At 33.5% G+C, this 18,048-nt stretch overlaps 1 protein-coding gene across 1 annotated transcript in view; it reads right to left on the bottom strand.

Moving 5' to 3' along the window:
* Window positions 1–230: 230 nt before the first annotated feature.
* Window positions 231–18,048, bottom strand: part of LOC129222529 (adenylate kinase isoenzyme 6-like) — a 34,526-nt gene continuing 16,708 nt past the window's right edge. Inside the window, exons 3-4 of the mRNA XM_054857041.1 lie at window positions 4,122–4,267; window positions 231–557 (exon numbers count right to left, since the gene is read on the bottom strand). Of these exons, the coding sequence (XP_054713016.1) occupies window positions 362–557; window positions 4,122–4,267 (342 nt within the window). The 3' untranslated portion in view covers window positions 231–361. The remainder of the gene's footprint in view (window positions 558–4,121; window positions 4,268–18,048) is intronic.

The raw sequence follows: 18,048 nt of genomic DNA, 5'->3' as shown, positions 1-18,048 counted from the left end.
TCGAGTTTAAAAACACTTTTGAGCAAATAGTGAAAAAAAAAAAAGTTTAAAAAGGCTTGTTTTGACAGCTTAAGTTCAGCCTTGAAATTAATTTGTCACGTTTTTTAATAATTCATATATTGACTGTTTTTGGCAACAATCAAAAACCAAAAGCAAAACGTAGGGATTATGACGGAGATAGTAAACTGAAAAATTGTCTTAAAAATATAGACAAATAATGAACACTTAGCTAAAAAGAAAACAGACAAAATTATTCTTTAATAATCAATAACTTATAACAAATAAGTCATTTTGTGAAATGACTCTTCATATAAAAAGGCACAGAAATGTACATAACACTCATTGAGCTCTTCTTGCAAAATCATCCATTAGCATTATTGGATTTGTATGCTTCGACCCATCGGCAGATTTCTTCTATATTGGATTCCATGTCCTCTGGAGTGTTGCTTTTTAATTTAAAAACAATACTTGGATTATAGGCTCCTTTGGCTTCGTCATATAAAGTCTGAAATATTTCACACTGTATGTTGTTTTCTAGTTTCTTACCATTATAACCCCTATTAAGAAAAAAAATTTCCGTTGCATTTAAGCATATAAAACACTTGAATACATTTTTTAAAACTGTTGAAATTTTATTAAATACCAGTATCATAAAATATAACCCCCAGTTCATAATGCTTTCCCACATTAAATCAACAGAATCAAATTGGGATAGTAAAAATCTGCTCATGACATTATGTCATTGAACAGAACAGTACAATTTTTTATAGCTTTAAAAAACAGAAGAAACAAAGCTACTTCTAATCTATGAAACTTAAATTAAGTGCATAAAAAAGTTTCTACCAAAAAACCGCAAGGATCGATTAAGTATTGACTGTAAATGCAGCTATGAAAAAGTGTAGCATATTTTACAAATATGCAGGGTTCATAACGAAATCGCCTAAAAAGTTTCCCAGGTTTTTTAGGGAGATCATAGCAACATCCTCTCAATAAAATATTTTCATCATTGTTTCACAAGCTATCAGAATCAAAGAATTTGTAACACAATCACAGTATTTAACCAAGAAATTAATCTACTTAAAAATTTACTTGAAAACAATTCCCCAAATAATCTCATAAAAAAACATTTTCGTTAGCATAGCCTTTACTCAACATTTTGCTTCTCTGTCAAGGTTTAATTAACTGTTCACTCTTATGATTTAACTTCCGGAAACCACCCCGTGTGGACTTCAGTTATTGATGGTGTATGAATCTTGCTTTTTGGTCGACCCTGTACGTTTTAGATTTCTGTCAGATGACTTTTTATTTATTTTTTTGACTGGCAAGCTCATTGACACGATGGTTATGGAATTGTTTTGCACCCGGGCACGTAGGTAAGACTGAAGTTAAGCTGGTGGTATGGTGCAGTGTTATTATCATAGCCTTTTGCTTCTAATAACCGAGACGAAACCCCATTGTATAGTTTTTGTCAAATTATTAGAAATTTTTATTAATTTTTCTAGACTTTTCGGTGCTAGGGAAATGATATTAATTGTACTTACCTATTTTTATGTGAGGGGGTTCTCCATGCCTTGACATTACACTAAAAAATGCTGCACCCAAAACTTTTATTTACTCAAACAAACGTGATGAAAAATGTAAACAAACTTAGTGGTTATCCATTAAACTCACAGTGAAAAAAAAAAAAAGATTTCATCAAAGGAATTGTTTTAACAAATTTAACTGTTGCCAATAACTTTTCTGGAGCTTTTTTCAAGAATTTCATCGAACATTCTAATGACAATATGCAAATTGAATGGAATGTCAGTGAAGCTGTATTTAAGCGGTGGACATCCATTCATTGATCTCTCTTCCTCCACACTGATGTCTCCTGTATAGTTTCTGAAGTGGGCTTGCTGCCCAGATTTCTGATGATCATCTGGCTGGAGCTGGATTGACAGCCAGATCCATTTGCTGAAGGTGTATGCCAGGCCGGCCGGCTTTCTGTGTCCCGTTCCTGATCTGTGCCACAAATTACCAGTGTCCAGTTAGAACAAGATTTCAGGACTGTTTATGAAGATGGATTTTTATGGAGCACCAGTGGTACAAATGATTTTCAATTATGTTCGAATTCCTGCAATATTTTTTTTTTTTTTTTTTGGTTTTATTGTTGGATTTAGTATTCTATACGAATTTTACTTAGAAGCTTAAAAAATGTTTGTTAACATGTTGTACTCTTTATTGAACTAATAAATGTTAATGATTTACTGAAACATGCTTCCTAATTTGACTCAACCAAGACACATTTCTGAGGTCCACTAAAAACTTTATTTAGTTTTCCTAACAGTTTTAGGCAGTGGTTGGAAGTACCATGCTACAAGTAGTGATGCTAAAGTAGTAGCTACATTTTTTAGTAGTGTGTAGTGATTTACGGAAACTACTTTTGAGTAAAGTTTAAAAAAAAAAACGCGTTTTCAAAGGAATCTGACTAATCAGATTCGTAAAATACTTGCTGACCTCTGATATATTATTTTGACTCATATGTTCTATCTGTTTGACGTCACTAGTTTGCTTGGCATAGAAACTTTCACATTTTCCCATTATTTGGCTTGAATAGAGCATGGCTTAGAAAGAAAGAAACGAATTTTTTCCGTTTCATGCAAACTTTGCCCGTTAAGCAAAAGTCTTTCGGTATCAATACCATATGCACATGCAGTTGAATCTCAACTTACGCAAGGGATGCGTTTCAAAACTTCTACATTGATATTTCGCGTTGTGGAAAAGGGTATCTAGACGAATTTTTATGAACATACCAATTATTTAAGACTCTTAAATAAACCCCTCAAACTGTTTTTTTTTAAAATGAATGTTGTGTTTCTCCATGGATTCTATCGGCAATTTGAGTTAGCTACCAGAGTATCCCTATGCAGTAGAAAAAAAAATTAAGCTTTTGCAAAAATTTATTTTTTCTTTTTTTAAGGCACATAAATTTCTTTGACTTTTCCAGGCCTTCTATGAACAGGGGTGTGGGTACAAAAGAAGGGACATGTACAATAGTATCCATCCTCACTGTGTTCAAACACTTCATGAATAAAATGTAAATGATTTCTAGTCTTTTCAATTTATTAACTATTTTGAAAGTAAATATTCAAATTTCCATTGCTTATGAAATTAATTTATAATGTTTACCCCCTATTAGGTGCCTTATTCCTGGCCGATTAGGTGCTCTTAACTGAAATCCAAAGTTTCAGAAATGTTTCATACACAAAACTGCAGATTCATCCATAGGGTGAGGGTCATTCTTCAACATGACCTCCCCCCTTAAAATCACAGTCATTATCCGCCCCTGACTATGAAGTCTGTTATCTGGAATCGATTACAAGTGCTTAAAGATCTCACACTACTTTGGAAGAAATTAACCGTAATTCAAAAAATAAATTCATGCTTTAATGTCAGTATTTGGTTATAAACAAGTTAATACAAAAAGATATTACAATAATAATAATAATAAATACAAATAATAAAACCAGTGGCAAGATATGAAAATGAGGTTTGAACATCCGCTAAAAATCATTTTGAAAAGAATAATACACATGGTCTAACAAATTGAAAATCAGAAGATAATTTTGACAAACAATGAATTAACAGGGGTGGAAAAAAATAACAGAAAGTCATTGGTTTGGCAAACCAGTAACTACAAAATTTCACTGGTCCTCTCTTTTAGTGGTTTATTCTTGCATCCAGACTTTAGATAATGAAGAAATAAGAGGGGGGGGGGGGTAAAAAAATCAATTAACATCATAAATTGAGTCAATCAGATGATTTTAACAGATATGTCTGGATGACTGGGAAGCAACAGATGATTTTAACAGGCATGTCTGGATGACTGGGAAGCGAAAGTAACAGCACAATCATTCTAACATTGAGGTCAGGGAACTTAGCCAACAAAATTTTGTCTGTTGTTGCACTGGGATTATATGCACGATTATTTTCTTTGAGATGAGTTTTAGAAAATAAAACATGATCAAGAATGAAAGATGAGAAACTTTTCAACTTTTCACAAATTTCTACTCTAAAGCAGCGAAATTTCAAGGAAAATAAATACAAAATTGGAAAAAAGAGAGAAAGAAAAACTTAATCACCTTCTAACAAGTCGATCATACAAAATAGTGTTATCAGTGGTGAGCACAAATACAATATCAAACCAATTTTCAGGGAAAAAGTCGCAGCCATGATAATCTACAATTTTACCTCCTTCCAACATCTTATCCTCTAATTCAGAGACAACCTAAAAATAAAAGTGAATTTTACAATTAATTTACATTCAAGATCAGACTAATACTCTAGAGAATCATGAAATTTTTTAGGTCATTTCACAGTATTTTATCCAAATAGTGTCCACGACAAAACTCAAAGATTATAATTAAAAAAAAAAAAGTAAATATCCGAGTAATATGTTTAAATTATGAAAATATGGTGGTTGTTTTGAATTTTTATGAGTATTAACAGGGATATTCAGTATTAAATGAAAAATGATCAAATAAGCTTTGTGCTCCAATATGGTTAAAATGAAAAACCAATGTAAACAATTGCATGGTATTTTCTTAAGAACTTGTGATTTATTTATGTTTATTTTTCAATTGAATGATGTACTGTACTAAATTGAAAAATTTGTAAAACTCAAGTTGTAGACATTACAGTGCAAAAGTTGATAAAACCTTACATTTTCCAATGAAGTTTTATTTGAAATGAGAAACTGGGAAGAGTAGCTACTCACAAACTTTGCAATTTAAAATTTGAACTGTAGTTTGCATAATAAATTCAGAAATACGTACTTGTAGAGCTCAGCAGAAAAAAATGTAAAAAAGCTTCATTTTCATTGCTCTAAATAAAAGCACACCAAGAAATATTTTATTTTTCTAATTTTATATACTATATCGTCCCCTTAGAGCAACAGTAAGATATCGTAGCGTTATTTCTGGGATTAGATATCTCATTGTTGCTTTGAGGCGACAATCTTTACTAATATTATAAAGAGAGAGGCCGGGTTTATATGTTAGAGGTAATCTCCGGAACCACTGCACCTATTTGAAAAATTTCTTAACGATATGAAAGGGGCACGAAATACACCGCCAGCTCAGTCAATTCCATCCGAAGACTGCAGTTTTGTGCTTATTAGCACTCATCACCAAAACCTCTTAAGGAAGCCAAGAGTGCCAAACAAACTGGTAGCTAATACAGAATCAGCACTGACCAGACTAGTGACCAAAACAATGTTTCGGTTCAACTCGAATATTGAAGTCAAGGCAGGTATATTCAGTAAGTTACGCCCTATCGCCAGGGCTAAGGCAGAAATACATTAAATACACCACCAACTCAGTCAATTCCAGCCGAGGGCTGCAGTTTCGTGCTTATTAGCACTCATCAGCCTGGCATAGTAGTGACTGAGCCGGAGGTCGAAACTTACTGAATATACCTCCCTTGCCTTCAATATTCGAGTTGAACCGAACCATCGTTTCGGTCACTCATCTGGTCAGTGCTAATTCTGTATTAGCTACCAGTTTGTTTGGCCCTCTTGGCTTCCTTAAGAGGTTTTCCACCCCCCAGCTCAGTCACTCCTATGCCGTGCTGATGAGTGCTAATAAGCATGAAACTGCAGTCCTCGGCTGGAATTGACTGAGCTGGCGGTATGTTGCATGTATTTCTGCCATAGTCCTGGCTATAGGGTGATAACTTACTGAATATATGAAAGGTGCTTTCTTACTGAGTGACATAGGCTATAATTTGAAAAAATCCGATAAATAGTTCTTTTTTTAATTCCAATTTAAGCCCAAATTTCATAAATTCCCGAATATGAGAGGGAAAAATTATTTGCACACATTAATATTATATATCGTTGAAATGGGTAGAATTTTCCGCGTTCTAAACAATCTGTTTCATTGCTTTAACTTAATTACGATGGGAGTAATTTGCGTTTTTAGCTCGAACTTTTTTAGGCTTAGCTGAAATTTAGGCACTACTTTCTTCATTAAATCTATCAATAAAAAGTGAAGGAATTGTCCCAGTTTTCTTTTTGACACCATTGGAAAAAGCGACATTTTTTACTCCAGAAATATTTCGACCTATGGTCGAAAAAATAATCTTCTACCTCCAAAGGAAAAGAAAGTTACAAGCCGTTAAAATCATGATATTCTGCATGATATTCTACTAAATAATAACTTAATAAAAAGTTAGATTATTCAATAATAAATAGACATTTTTTTAAAGTGTACAAAGACTTTTGCGAGATAAAATTTCCGGCACTTTTTGGTTTTTGATTTGTAAAAAAATAGGTTTTTATATGTTATTAAAAAATTTTCCTTGTAGAAAATAGATCATAGATCTTATAATTAAATACCTATTCCGAAATATTAAATCTAACCAATGGATAGGTTCCTTCGTAGGTGTACGAACACTTTGGGGAGCCACTGTATATCGCTGAAAAGGGCAGAATTTTCCGCGTTCTAAACAATTTGTTTCAATGCTCTAACTTAATTACGGCGGGAGTAATTTGCGTTTTTAGCTCGAACTTTTTTAGGCTTAGCTGAAATGTAGGCACAACTTTCTTCATCAATTCAATCAATAAAAAGTGAAGGTATTGTCCCACAGTTTCCTTTTTGACACCATTGGAAAAAGCAACATTTTTTACTCCAGATCTCTCTCAACCTATGGTCAAAAAACTTAGCTTCTATCTTCAAAGGAAAAAAGTTACAAGCGTTTTTAAATCAAGTTCGGAAAATGTCATTTTGATTCAGGTTGTCAACCATTTTATTTTCGCATTTCCACGGTTACGCTTTTTGAATCCATTGTTTCTTTCCTTATTTTGCATTTAATTTCTTAAACTTATTTTATTTCGTGTTTCCATGGCTACGCTTTTAAAATCCATTTTTCGCATACTAATTTTTCAAATGTATTTCAATATCTGTCATTATTGTTTGGAAAAGTAATTTTGCATGGTGCTTTTTTTTTCTTTCATTTAAGCCTGATTGTTGAATATAAGTCACTTGACACACTTTTTATTCTTAAGGTAGACTGGGCAAAGCCAGGCGACGCAGTTCTTAATATATAAAGATTTGAAAGCTACTGTTAATTCGATTTTATACTTTTTTGTTTGTTTGGAGAAACATTTATTATTGCCAAAGAAAAAACATCCGCTTCACTCGCAAAAGGGCTGGGTTCCAGTAGCATGGTTGCTTGGCTCGTTAGGCGCTGAGCAGTTCAGTCTAGGATCATTGGTTTAAAGAAACCGTAAATGTAATTATTCTTTGTTTTGGCGATTTGTTTTGAAAGAAAAGAAACTTTTGATTTGTTTTTATCTGAGTGAAATGTATGACATTTTCTTCCTTTTTTTTTCTGCCGATGATTTTTGAATATTCAACTGGATGTTTTTTTCTAGGGGTCTGGCCAGAGGATATTTGGGTCCGTTAACGGCCCCTTCACAAAAATCCGATCATCCAAATCGGACCTTTCACAAAATCCCGATCAACCAAAACGGACCCTTCACAAAATTCTGATAAACAAGATCGGAACTTTCACAAATTGTTTATTGAAAGAGCAAATCTGAAAGCAAAATAACGCATATTTCTGTGTGTAAACCAATAATTTTTGGAACCTTTTTTTAAGTCAAATTAGAGGGATCAGCTTATACAAAATCTGCTAATTTTGCAAAAAAAAAAAAAAAAACGACACTCTTGCTATGCTCTTGCAAGCAATAAATAATTGCTACTGCCAAATAAATATAATGCTTGTTGTTTGTTTTTTGGAAAGAAATTAACAGCTGAAAATAAGTTTGGTCTTAAATATATTTTTTTTAATCACAGCTAACTAGCAGTGGTGTTGTTGTAAACTTTACTGAAAAGGCATCGGTAAGCACTTTTCTCTCCCCCCCCCCCGCTCATGATTTAATAAACAACAATAATATATACAGTAAAACCTCGTTAAGTCGTCACTCAAGGGACCAAAAACTTTTGACCACTTATGTGGAGTGACTACTTATGTGGAATGGGAAATTAAGGAAGAAAAAAAAAGCCTTACAAATATTCATGAACAGCAATAGAATTCTGCGAGGAAAACAATAGTTTATGTAATCAATGTCGATAAATTAGGGCAAATATTAAAAAGGGGGAAAAATACTAATGATAGTTACTTTGTTTTATTTTCTCTTACTTATACATTACTAAATAACAACAACTTATTTTAACTTAATATAATTACGGTACATTAATACAATCGTTCAATGTTAACTGATGAAGTTGTTGCTTACGGAAAAGAACGATCTCTTCTAACTTACATCAAGCTTTAAATTCTGTGTTTGTAGTTTCTTGAACGGATGTTAAATACTGACTAACTTTCTCCAGGTATTTTGTATGTCTTGCTGAAAGGAGTTTGATTCATACTCTTGGCACTCGGCAGAGTCACAGCAAGAAGTATGCATTGAATGACCAGAATGGAGGATTGAGATTTCAAGGAAAAATGACTATCAAACAACCTTTCAACTGAGTATGACACTATTCTCTAAGATCCGATAAGGAAAAGGAATTTTAGAAAACAATTTTTGAGTGACTAGTTAACCGGGTAAAATTAACCAGTTGGTGACCAGTAAATGAGGATCATTTTACATTACTGTGAATGAGACCTTTTCGGGACCAAATAGAAATGACCACTTAAACGGAGTGACCACTTAACCGATCGACTACTTATTGAGGTTTCACTGTATCCGCAAAATAAACTTAGAACTGCAAAGGGATAGTAAGGGTGGGGAAAAAATATGATCGCTTCAGATAGGGTTACCAACTTCAAAATTATCACCACTTAGCGTCTGGCGTTGAACCTTTATAATGACTTGATTAGAAAATATTCTCATCATTTTACCAGCTTGTCAATTTTTGCATTTTTATGGTGCAGAGCGATGTTTAACTGTTATTTTGGGAGAAAATTATATGCGTTTCAATGCTAACAAGGATGATTAACTTTAAATAAACTCTTTTAATTGCCATTTTTTTTCTTTAGATGTCTACATTTTAAAAATTCAATCTTTTAACATCCGATATGAGAATCATATTTTGTTCTTTTTTTCAAGCTAACTTCGCATTATTAGGATGCAAATCTCTCTTGTCTCTTTTATTTTTGTTAGAACTCTCATTTCAAGTTTTTAAAGCAAAATTCAATGTTTTTTTATGAGTCAAAAATTAAAATGCTGAATAGATGGTTTAATTTTTTTTTTGCTTCAACAGTGTCCACAGATATTAATGAAATGTTTATCATAGGACTCTAAAATGCAAATTTAAAATAATTTTATCAAAAATATTTCTTTTACAAGCCTTTTACAAAGAGATCACAAAGAATTGCGATCTCTTTGCATCCGCTATGGCAGCGGTTCCCAACCGGTGGTTCGCGAACCCCTGCGGGTTCGCGAGAGGTTTTCAGGGGGTTCGCGAAAAAAATATTGTAATGGCAGAGTTTTAACATGCCTGTTTCGGATGAAGTTTCGTGTTCAAGTGGTTTCAGGCAAATTTTGTTCCTTTTTTATTCATTTGTCTCTCGCACATTCGATACTCTTAACATGAAAATATTTGCATACTTCCTGACACATTTTACAATTAAATGGTTTACTCTGTCATTGCAAAGTGCCAGTTTTAGCGCTTCCATTGACAATGATAGCCTGAAGCCATGCTGAAAAAACTCTTTTTGTGAATACAGTGTCCTCAGATGAAAGAATTTCAAAGCTTTCGTCTCCTCACAAGCTTTTGACAGAAAAGATTGATTAAACTTGATAAAAACATTACATGGAGCACATACGCGTGTTAAAAATATTTTGTTGTTTGGTTTCTTTACCATTTGAGTCTGACGACTATGGCTCTTCTCTTGTGTTGAGTGAAAAATACATAGAAGTGAGATCACGCTGTTGTTAGTTATTATTTTCACACTACATTGACTAGAATTTACTTCGAGCTTTATTGTCGAAAAAGGGAAAGAATGACTAGCAATCCAAGAATACCACAGGAAGTATGAAAAATTAATTACTATAGAAAATTTTCGTGGTTGAAATTTTGGCAGTGTGAGGTTTACCCAGTAAAAAAAAAAAAATCAACGGAATTTAACCATGCAACTTAATTTGCGCTGTATGTAAATAAGGAATTTATGAAATTTGTGTAGAAAATTTCTCTTGTAGTAAGTGAGCTTAAAACTATTTGTCTTGGTAAAAATTACATATTGTGTAAGAATTGGAGTAAATTAGTATTATTGAAAAATAATAGAAGCGTATATTGGAAATAGACGCTTCTATTATTTTTCAATATACGCGTTTATTCACGCAGTATATCTTTATCAAACAGTTAGGCTCGTAGTCCTTTTCAAGAAGACTTAGACCTAGAGATCTGTCTCATTTTATTATAAGAAAAAAAGTTTATTTAGTTAATCTGAGAGTTCAATGAAAGGTATTTTAAAGATCATTCTTTAATTGATTTCTGATTTAGTTGTTGGAGATAAATGTATCCTAGGTCAGAAAAATTTCAGCCAAACTTTATTTTTGAGCCTCTTTGTTCTACAAATATCCCATTTTCAAAATTTTTCAATAGTTGATGGAAGTTCAACAAAGAATAATCACTGTGTTTATTTTTCGGTGAATTTGTTTTGTATTCATTTTTTAGCAATCATTTTAGTTCGTAGCAATATTTGTAATTCTATATTTTGCAATTGTGTTTTCGTTCTTGTTATGAACTACGGAGCAGCATCAAACTAAAAAAAATCTCCCAATATTATTGTCAATGCGTGTGTGTGTGTGCGCGCGCGTTCCCTCCCCCTCGTTTGTGATAGACATAGTATGTCAATCTAAGTGAAGGTCTATTATCATTTTTTATCATGTTAGATAACATTTTACATATTTGCAGTTTTCATATCATTGTTTCTTAACGAACGCTAGAATCCGTGACGTAACTAGTCTTGGAATAATGAACGGCACATGTAGTGGGCGTTGCCCATGACGTGACTACTTTAACGTCGATTCTTCTAGAACAGGTGACGTCACGTCACACGCTTCGGGTTTGGCCACTGAAGATCACGATCAGGTAGCATTGAAGTGAAGATATGCTAATGAGATTCTGAATATAAGCGAAGCTGTTATCAGTTGATCTCTCTCTCACTTCTTGCACAGCCTAGACGCGTTGGCTCATGTCAGGCAAGCCAACTTGCTGTTTGTTCAGCAAGCTTAGGCTGTTAGCCTTTTTTGTTTAATTGAAGTAGTATGACCTTAGTCCATTGAAGACTTCGTTCCTCATGAACGATAGTCGGGTCAATTGATAATTACTTATTAGTCTAGGTCAACGGGGTATTTGCAATAATGGTATACTTATCCTTATTTACTTTTTGTTAAAGCCATATACTTTGTTTTTATCTTTTAATAAATTAATTGATGTTTAATGAGCTATTCGTCTTCAATTATACTGATTCACGAACTCCAATTTCACTCTGCTAAATATATTACGTTGTTTGGGCAAGAGTTAGTTTCAATCATACCTTCCCATCCAACAAGGGGTTAAGGGCCCAGATTGCCTTTCCCCTGTAGAGTTCTTTGAAAGTGAATCAGTTGTAAACTTTTTTGAGAATAAAATTTTATTTTTTTTTCGAGCAAATACCGCTGTGCAAGAAAGTTTTATTCGGGGCGGCCGTAACAAGCGATGTGTAAGAAAATGGTGTTAGTCGTTTCCTTTACCGATGTTCTTCAGTCAAATTACGAAATTTCATAGAGATCTCGGATGTTTGTGGAAAAGCTACACTAGTTGATATTTGAATCGGCAATTTTTTGGAAGTGAACTCTTTTTCTACCTAATGGAACTGTAGGATTTTTTTCATCCAAGACTCTTTTTATCGCGCATGCGAATTTAAAAGTCAAGATTTATAATGGCTACTTCTGGGGTTACCATAGAGCCACTTACGAACGAAAATTATACGGAATGGGCAATCAACGCAAAATTCCTTCTTATGGACAGGAATGCGTGGTCCATTGTAGATGGATCGGAAAAAGTGCCCGTTATCAACAAGGAAGCCGAAATCACCGCTAGAGATGTTCGCGATTACGAAATACGAAGAAGAGCCGCGCTGTCAATAAGTTTTTTAAATATCAACCAAAGTTTAAAGAAAATCATTGAAAATATAGAAGATCCTGCGGAGTCATGGAAGAAATTAAGGGATCATTTCTTCCCTAATAATCGATGCGTTCAAATGCAAAATTTTAATCAATTAAATCAGTGCCATCTTGAAAAGGGAGAAAAATTAAATTTATTCGCCGCTCGCCTTCAACGAATTTTTGATAACATAAAATTAGCTTATCCAGAGTTTCCCGAGGATTACCTTACGTTTCACCTTCTCCAAAATTTACCTAGATCATATGACAATATTGTCCAGAACATTCTCACACGTCCTGCACCTGAGTTTAGATTCGATAAGGTTGTCATTGATCTGATAGTAGAAGAGGGTCGCCAGAACCTTAATATGGAGAAAGAAGCCAATTCATATGCATATATGACAAAGATTATCTGCCACTCGTGTGGCGAACAGGGTCACATTAAGCGTGTATGCCCAAGCCGGAAAAAGTGTCATCCACCAAACGACTCAACGAGGTTATCCCCGAGAAGTCTCACCCCAGCAGAGGAGTGACAGACCCAATAGATGGAACCGAAGTAGAAACCGAAGTCGAGGTCGCCGATGGAATTCCAAAGGATGGAGACGGTCATTTTCCAACGACAGACGTGAGTACGAATTATATTTTGTCTCTGAAGCTAATTTAAGTCATTCAGGCACAGGGCGATCTAGGAACCTATTTACCTTTGATACAGCCGCCTCTCATCATTTTTCCTTTAGAAAGGACTGGTTCGTGAATTTTGAGAAAGTTCGGGATGTTCGTATGGCGGTAGCAGTAAAGGAGAAAACCTTTCCAATTGTCGGAAAAGGAGATATTAAAGTTAATTTTGGTGAAAAAACTGTAATTTTACAAAATGTATTGTATTCTCCCCAATTACGTCGTAATATTTTATCTGGTACTAAATTTGACCAGGGTGGTGCAAAATTTGTAGGGGGAGGAGGTTTCGTGGAGGTATCTAGCCAAAAGGGTCCTATTTTTAAAGCAAAATTTGAAAATGGCATGTATATTGTTGAAACTGTGGATAGTGAAATCTCTGAGAATAATCATGTAGATAAGAATCCCATTTCTGAAAATAATTCAGTAGATTTGGAAACTTGGCATAAGCGATTTGCTCATGTGTACGTAGATTCTATCAGACAAACCGGTGATTTAAAATCCGTTAATGGTTTACCCAAATTTAAAAGTATAAAACTAAATTGTGACAATTGTAAAATCGGAAAGTTCCAACGCGTTAGTTTTAAGTCTATAGATAATATTCGGTCGAAACGACCGATTGAACTCCTTCACGCTGACGTTTGGGGACCATATAGTGTCAAAGGAAGGAATGGAGAAAGATATTATTTATCCATAATCGATGATTTTTCTCGGAGATGTTCACTTTATTCAATTTGTAATAAAAGCCTAGTTCCTGAAATTTTGAAGTACTATATTTTAAGAGCAGAAAACTTTATTGGTAAAAATGTAAAATTTGTAAGAACAGATAATGGGTCTGAGTTTGTAAACAATGAGTTTGATGATTTTTGTAAAGAAAAGGGCATAAAGCACGAATTAACTGTACCATTTACTCCGATGCAAAATGGAGTAGCGGAAGTCTTTAACAGGGTGGTAGCTAACGCAACTCGCGTAATACTTCAAGAAAGCGGATTACCACAAAATTTCTGGCCTGAAGCCATGTCATATTTTGTCTATACGTGGAATCGCGTCTGCCACAAAAACCAGAAAAAGACACCTTTTGAACTGTACGGAGGCAGAAAACCTTCGGCTCGTCATTTAAGAGCATTTGGCACAGTTGTATTCGAAGCTATACAAAAGAATTTAAGAAATAAACTTGATGCAAAAGCTCAAAAAGGAGTGTTGGTCGGTTATGCTTTTAAACGAAAAGGATATCGTATTTTTGTTCCTGAACTCAATAAAATTATAGAATCCATAGACGTGTCCTTCAAAGAAAACACTTTCTACAAAGATGAATTCGCGAGCGTAAAAGAGAAAGAAAAATTCACCTCAAATTGGCCTCTCACTCAAGTCAAAAGTTCTGACCTTGACGAGACGGCAGAAGAATCTGTTTTCAGTGAGGAGGGGGAAACTAGTCAAAGCGAATTACAATCAGAATCAGAAAGCGAAGTTGACGGGAAAAGTAAACCTTTAAAAAGTGTAACTTGGGTTAGAAAAGTTAGACCCAGGACGGATAGTTCTAGGAATGATATTTATTTTTTTGAGAAAGGGAAAAATACCAGATTAAGATCCATGCATGATGTTCACAAATATTGCAATAAACATAATATCGCGTATGATCCAAATATGTTTAGTTTCGTAGGTAAAGACCTATTTGAAGGTGAAATTTCCGCTAATAGACCAAAGGTAGATTTGAATTCTTCATGACTAGCGGAGGAAATTAAAGTTCCGAGTACTTACAAACAGGCATTAAAATCAAAGGAATGGGATCAATGGAATGCATCAATGAAAGAGGAATATGACGTGATGTTAAATCGCGAGGTGTGGAAGTTATCTGAATTGCCTGAAAATACGGTACCAATAGGATCGAGATGGGTTTATTCGGTAAAGAAAAATGAGGAAGGCCAGGTAGTACGTTTCAAAAGTAGATTATGTGCTCAAGGTCATACACAGATCAGGGGCCTAAATTTTTGGGAGACCTACTCTCCGGTGGTCCAATTCGGCATAATTAGATTTTTTTTCGCACTATTAGTAGTATGTGAAAAATGGATGCATATTCAATGTGATATTAAATGCGCGTATTTGTATGCACCTTTAGAGGAAACCATATTTATGACACAACCTCCAGGTTTTGAAATTAAAGGTAAAGAACATTTATACTGTAAACTCAAAAGGGCTATGTACGGCTTACATCAAAGTGGCCGTTTATGGTATTATGAAATGGAAAAAGTTTTGTATAAAATTGGTTTTTCTAAATTTTCAAGTTGTAATTGTGTTTATTTCAATGAATATGTAATTTTACTTCTTTATGTCGACGACATTGGTTTATTTGGTAAAAATGAATGTTATATAAATAGCACAATCAACATGCTGAATGAATACTTCGATCTAAAAGTATTAGGAGAAACACGCAAATTGCTAGGGGTAGATTTCTTAAACGAAGAAAATGATTTGTGTTTAAGTCAATTGGAATATATTCAGGAAATTTATGAACGTTTCGAAAATTTTAACATTCCTGTAGCATCTTTACCCATTAGCAAAGGAGTCATTTATTCAAATGTTGATTGTCCTAAAACTGATGATGAAGTAAAAGAAATGACAAAATATCCGTATAGAAATTTAGTAGGTTGCTTAGCATTTGTAGCAAATAGAACTCGTCCAGACATCGCATATGCAGTAAATATTTTTAGTCAATTCCAATCAAATCCTGGTATAATTCATTGGAATGGCCTTGTCAAATTACTCGGATATGTTTGGAAAACGAGAGATTTAAAACTAAAGTTACAATGCAGCAAAATTCTATTGATTACTTTCTCGGATTCTGACTTCGCGTCAAATCGAGACGATCGCACATCCTTAGGCGGACAAATTGTTGTTCTAGACAAATCGCCGATTGAATGGCGTACATTTAAACAGAAAAGTGTAAGCTTATCCACTATGGAGGCTGAATTTGTTGCAATGACAGAATCCGCTAAGGAATTGATGTGGTTTGATAGGGTATTAGATGAATGCATCGAAAATAAAGTAATCAAAAGATCTAAATTTAAATCTATTCTTTTTGTTGACAATCAAGCATCAATTGATTTTGTAAATTCACCTATTGAAAACCATAGAAGCAAACACATAGATGTGAAACTATTTTTCATTAGAGATCTAGTTTGTAAAAATGTTTTTGACATTAAATATATTCGAAGTAAGGAAAATTTGGCAGATATTTTCACGAAATCTCAAACCCGTTTTGAATTGCAAACATTTATTGAAAATATTTATTGTGAACAAAAATAACATTGTTTTTAAGAATTTTTTTTCCAAATTTTGAAAATGTTTTCTGTAACTCTTTTGAGTATTCGTATTTGCACTTACATCATATGATATTTTTCATGTTAAATCTCTTACAAGGTGAACAATTTGATTGATTGTTATCTTCGTTAAAAGTCAAGTAAAAGCCACTAGATCGTTTTCTAGTGGGGTAATTGAAGTGATTAGGGTTAATTAATTTTTGAACGGAAAAATTGTAAAATTGTTAAAATTACTTTTTCGAAATATTTAAAATTTTTTTTTACCTAACAAGTATAAAAATATTAAAACTGGAATTTTAAATGGTCACAACTTTAAGGGTCAAATTTTTAAAGGACCAAAAGTTTATGATAAATTGAAAAGAAAAAAAAAACTTGTTTGAGTTTCTCTTAGCGATGCAGAATGCTTTATGAGAAGTTTAAAATAGAACTCAAACATAGTATATCAATTTTTTTTTTCACAAAGTGAATTTTATCATTGATCAATATTAGAAATCCTAGAGTTTTTTTTACAACGTATTACATATGATGATTTGAACAGTTACTTGTGTATTTTTTTTCATGTTTTTCAGGCAAATGTGTATAAGGAACTTTCAATCGAGAAGAAATTTAAATTGATTTAACAAGATGAACTTTCCTCGAACATGAACTGTTTTCTGATGTTGTGTTTCTCAGATGTTACGGATCTCCGGAATTCCTTTTGTTAATGTTGAAATAAGTGTTCTAATAATTGTTGTTCTATTAACATTGTTATTGTGTTTTGTAAAAGGATATGGCTAAATTTGTAAAGATTGTTTAATATTATACTGTTTTCAAATTTTTTAGATTATCAAAATGATAATGGGGAGGCCTTGATAGACATAGTATGTCAATCTAAGTGAAGGTCTATTATCATTTTTTATCATGTTAGATAACATTTTACATATTTGCAGTTTTCATATCATTGTTCCTTAACGAACGCTAGAATCCGTGACGTAACTAGTCTTGGAATAGAGAACGGCACATGTAGTGGGCGTTGCCCATGACGTGACTACTTTAACGTCGATTCTTATAGAACAGGTGACGTCACGTCACACGCTTCGTGTTTGGCCACTGAAGATCACGATCAGGTAGCATTGAAGTGAAGATATGCTAATGAGATTCTGAATATAAGCGAAGCTGTTATCAGTTGATCTCTCTCTCACTTCTTGCACAGCCTAGATGCGTTGGCTCATGTCAGGCAAGCCAACTTGCTGTTTGTTCAGCAAGCTTAGGCTGTTAGCCTTTTTTGTTTAATTGAAGTAGTATGATGTTTGTCCATTGAAGACTTCGTTCCTCATGAACGATAGTCGGGTCAATTGATAATTATATTAGTCTAGGTCAACGGGGTATTTGCAATAATGGTATACTTATCCTTATTTACTTTTTGTTAAAGCCATATACTTTGTTTTTATCTTTTAATAAATTAATTGATGTTTAATGAGCTATTCGTCTTCAATTATACTGATTCACGAACTCCAATTTCACTCTGCTAAATATATTATGTTGTTTGGGCAAGAGTTAGTTTCAATCATACCTTCCCATCCAACAGTTTGTTATTTATTACCTAGTACCCAAGGGGTTCGCCAACTTCTTTCGGAGTTTGGAAGGGGTTCGCAAAGGGGAAAAGGTTGGGAACCGCTGCGCTATGGGAATCTGATTTTTCGAATTTTTGATGTTTAGTTCGCTTTGTTAAGAGGTAAAAAATTAAAATATCTTTTTATTTTTGTCAAAATCATGGAATTTATAAGTTTTAAACAAAATTCTGTGCTTTTTAAGAGTGTCTTGGGTCAAAAAGTTAAATGCTGAATCCCCTTGTCTGAATTTTATTTATTAATTTTTCTTAACAATTATTTTTAATACTGTACAGAAATATTTATAGTATAATTTAACATAATGTAGAAT

This window comes from Uloborus diversus, chromosome 5 (assembly GCF_026930045.1).
Source record: "Uloborus diversus isolate 005 chromosome 5, Udiv.v.3.1, whole genome shotgun sequence".
NCBI lineage: Eukaryota > Metazoa > Arthropoda > Arachnida > Araneae > Uloboridae > Uloborus > Uloborus diversus.
Note: the sequence above shows the minus strand (reverse complement) of the source record. Positions and strands in the feature narration are given on the sequence as shown.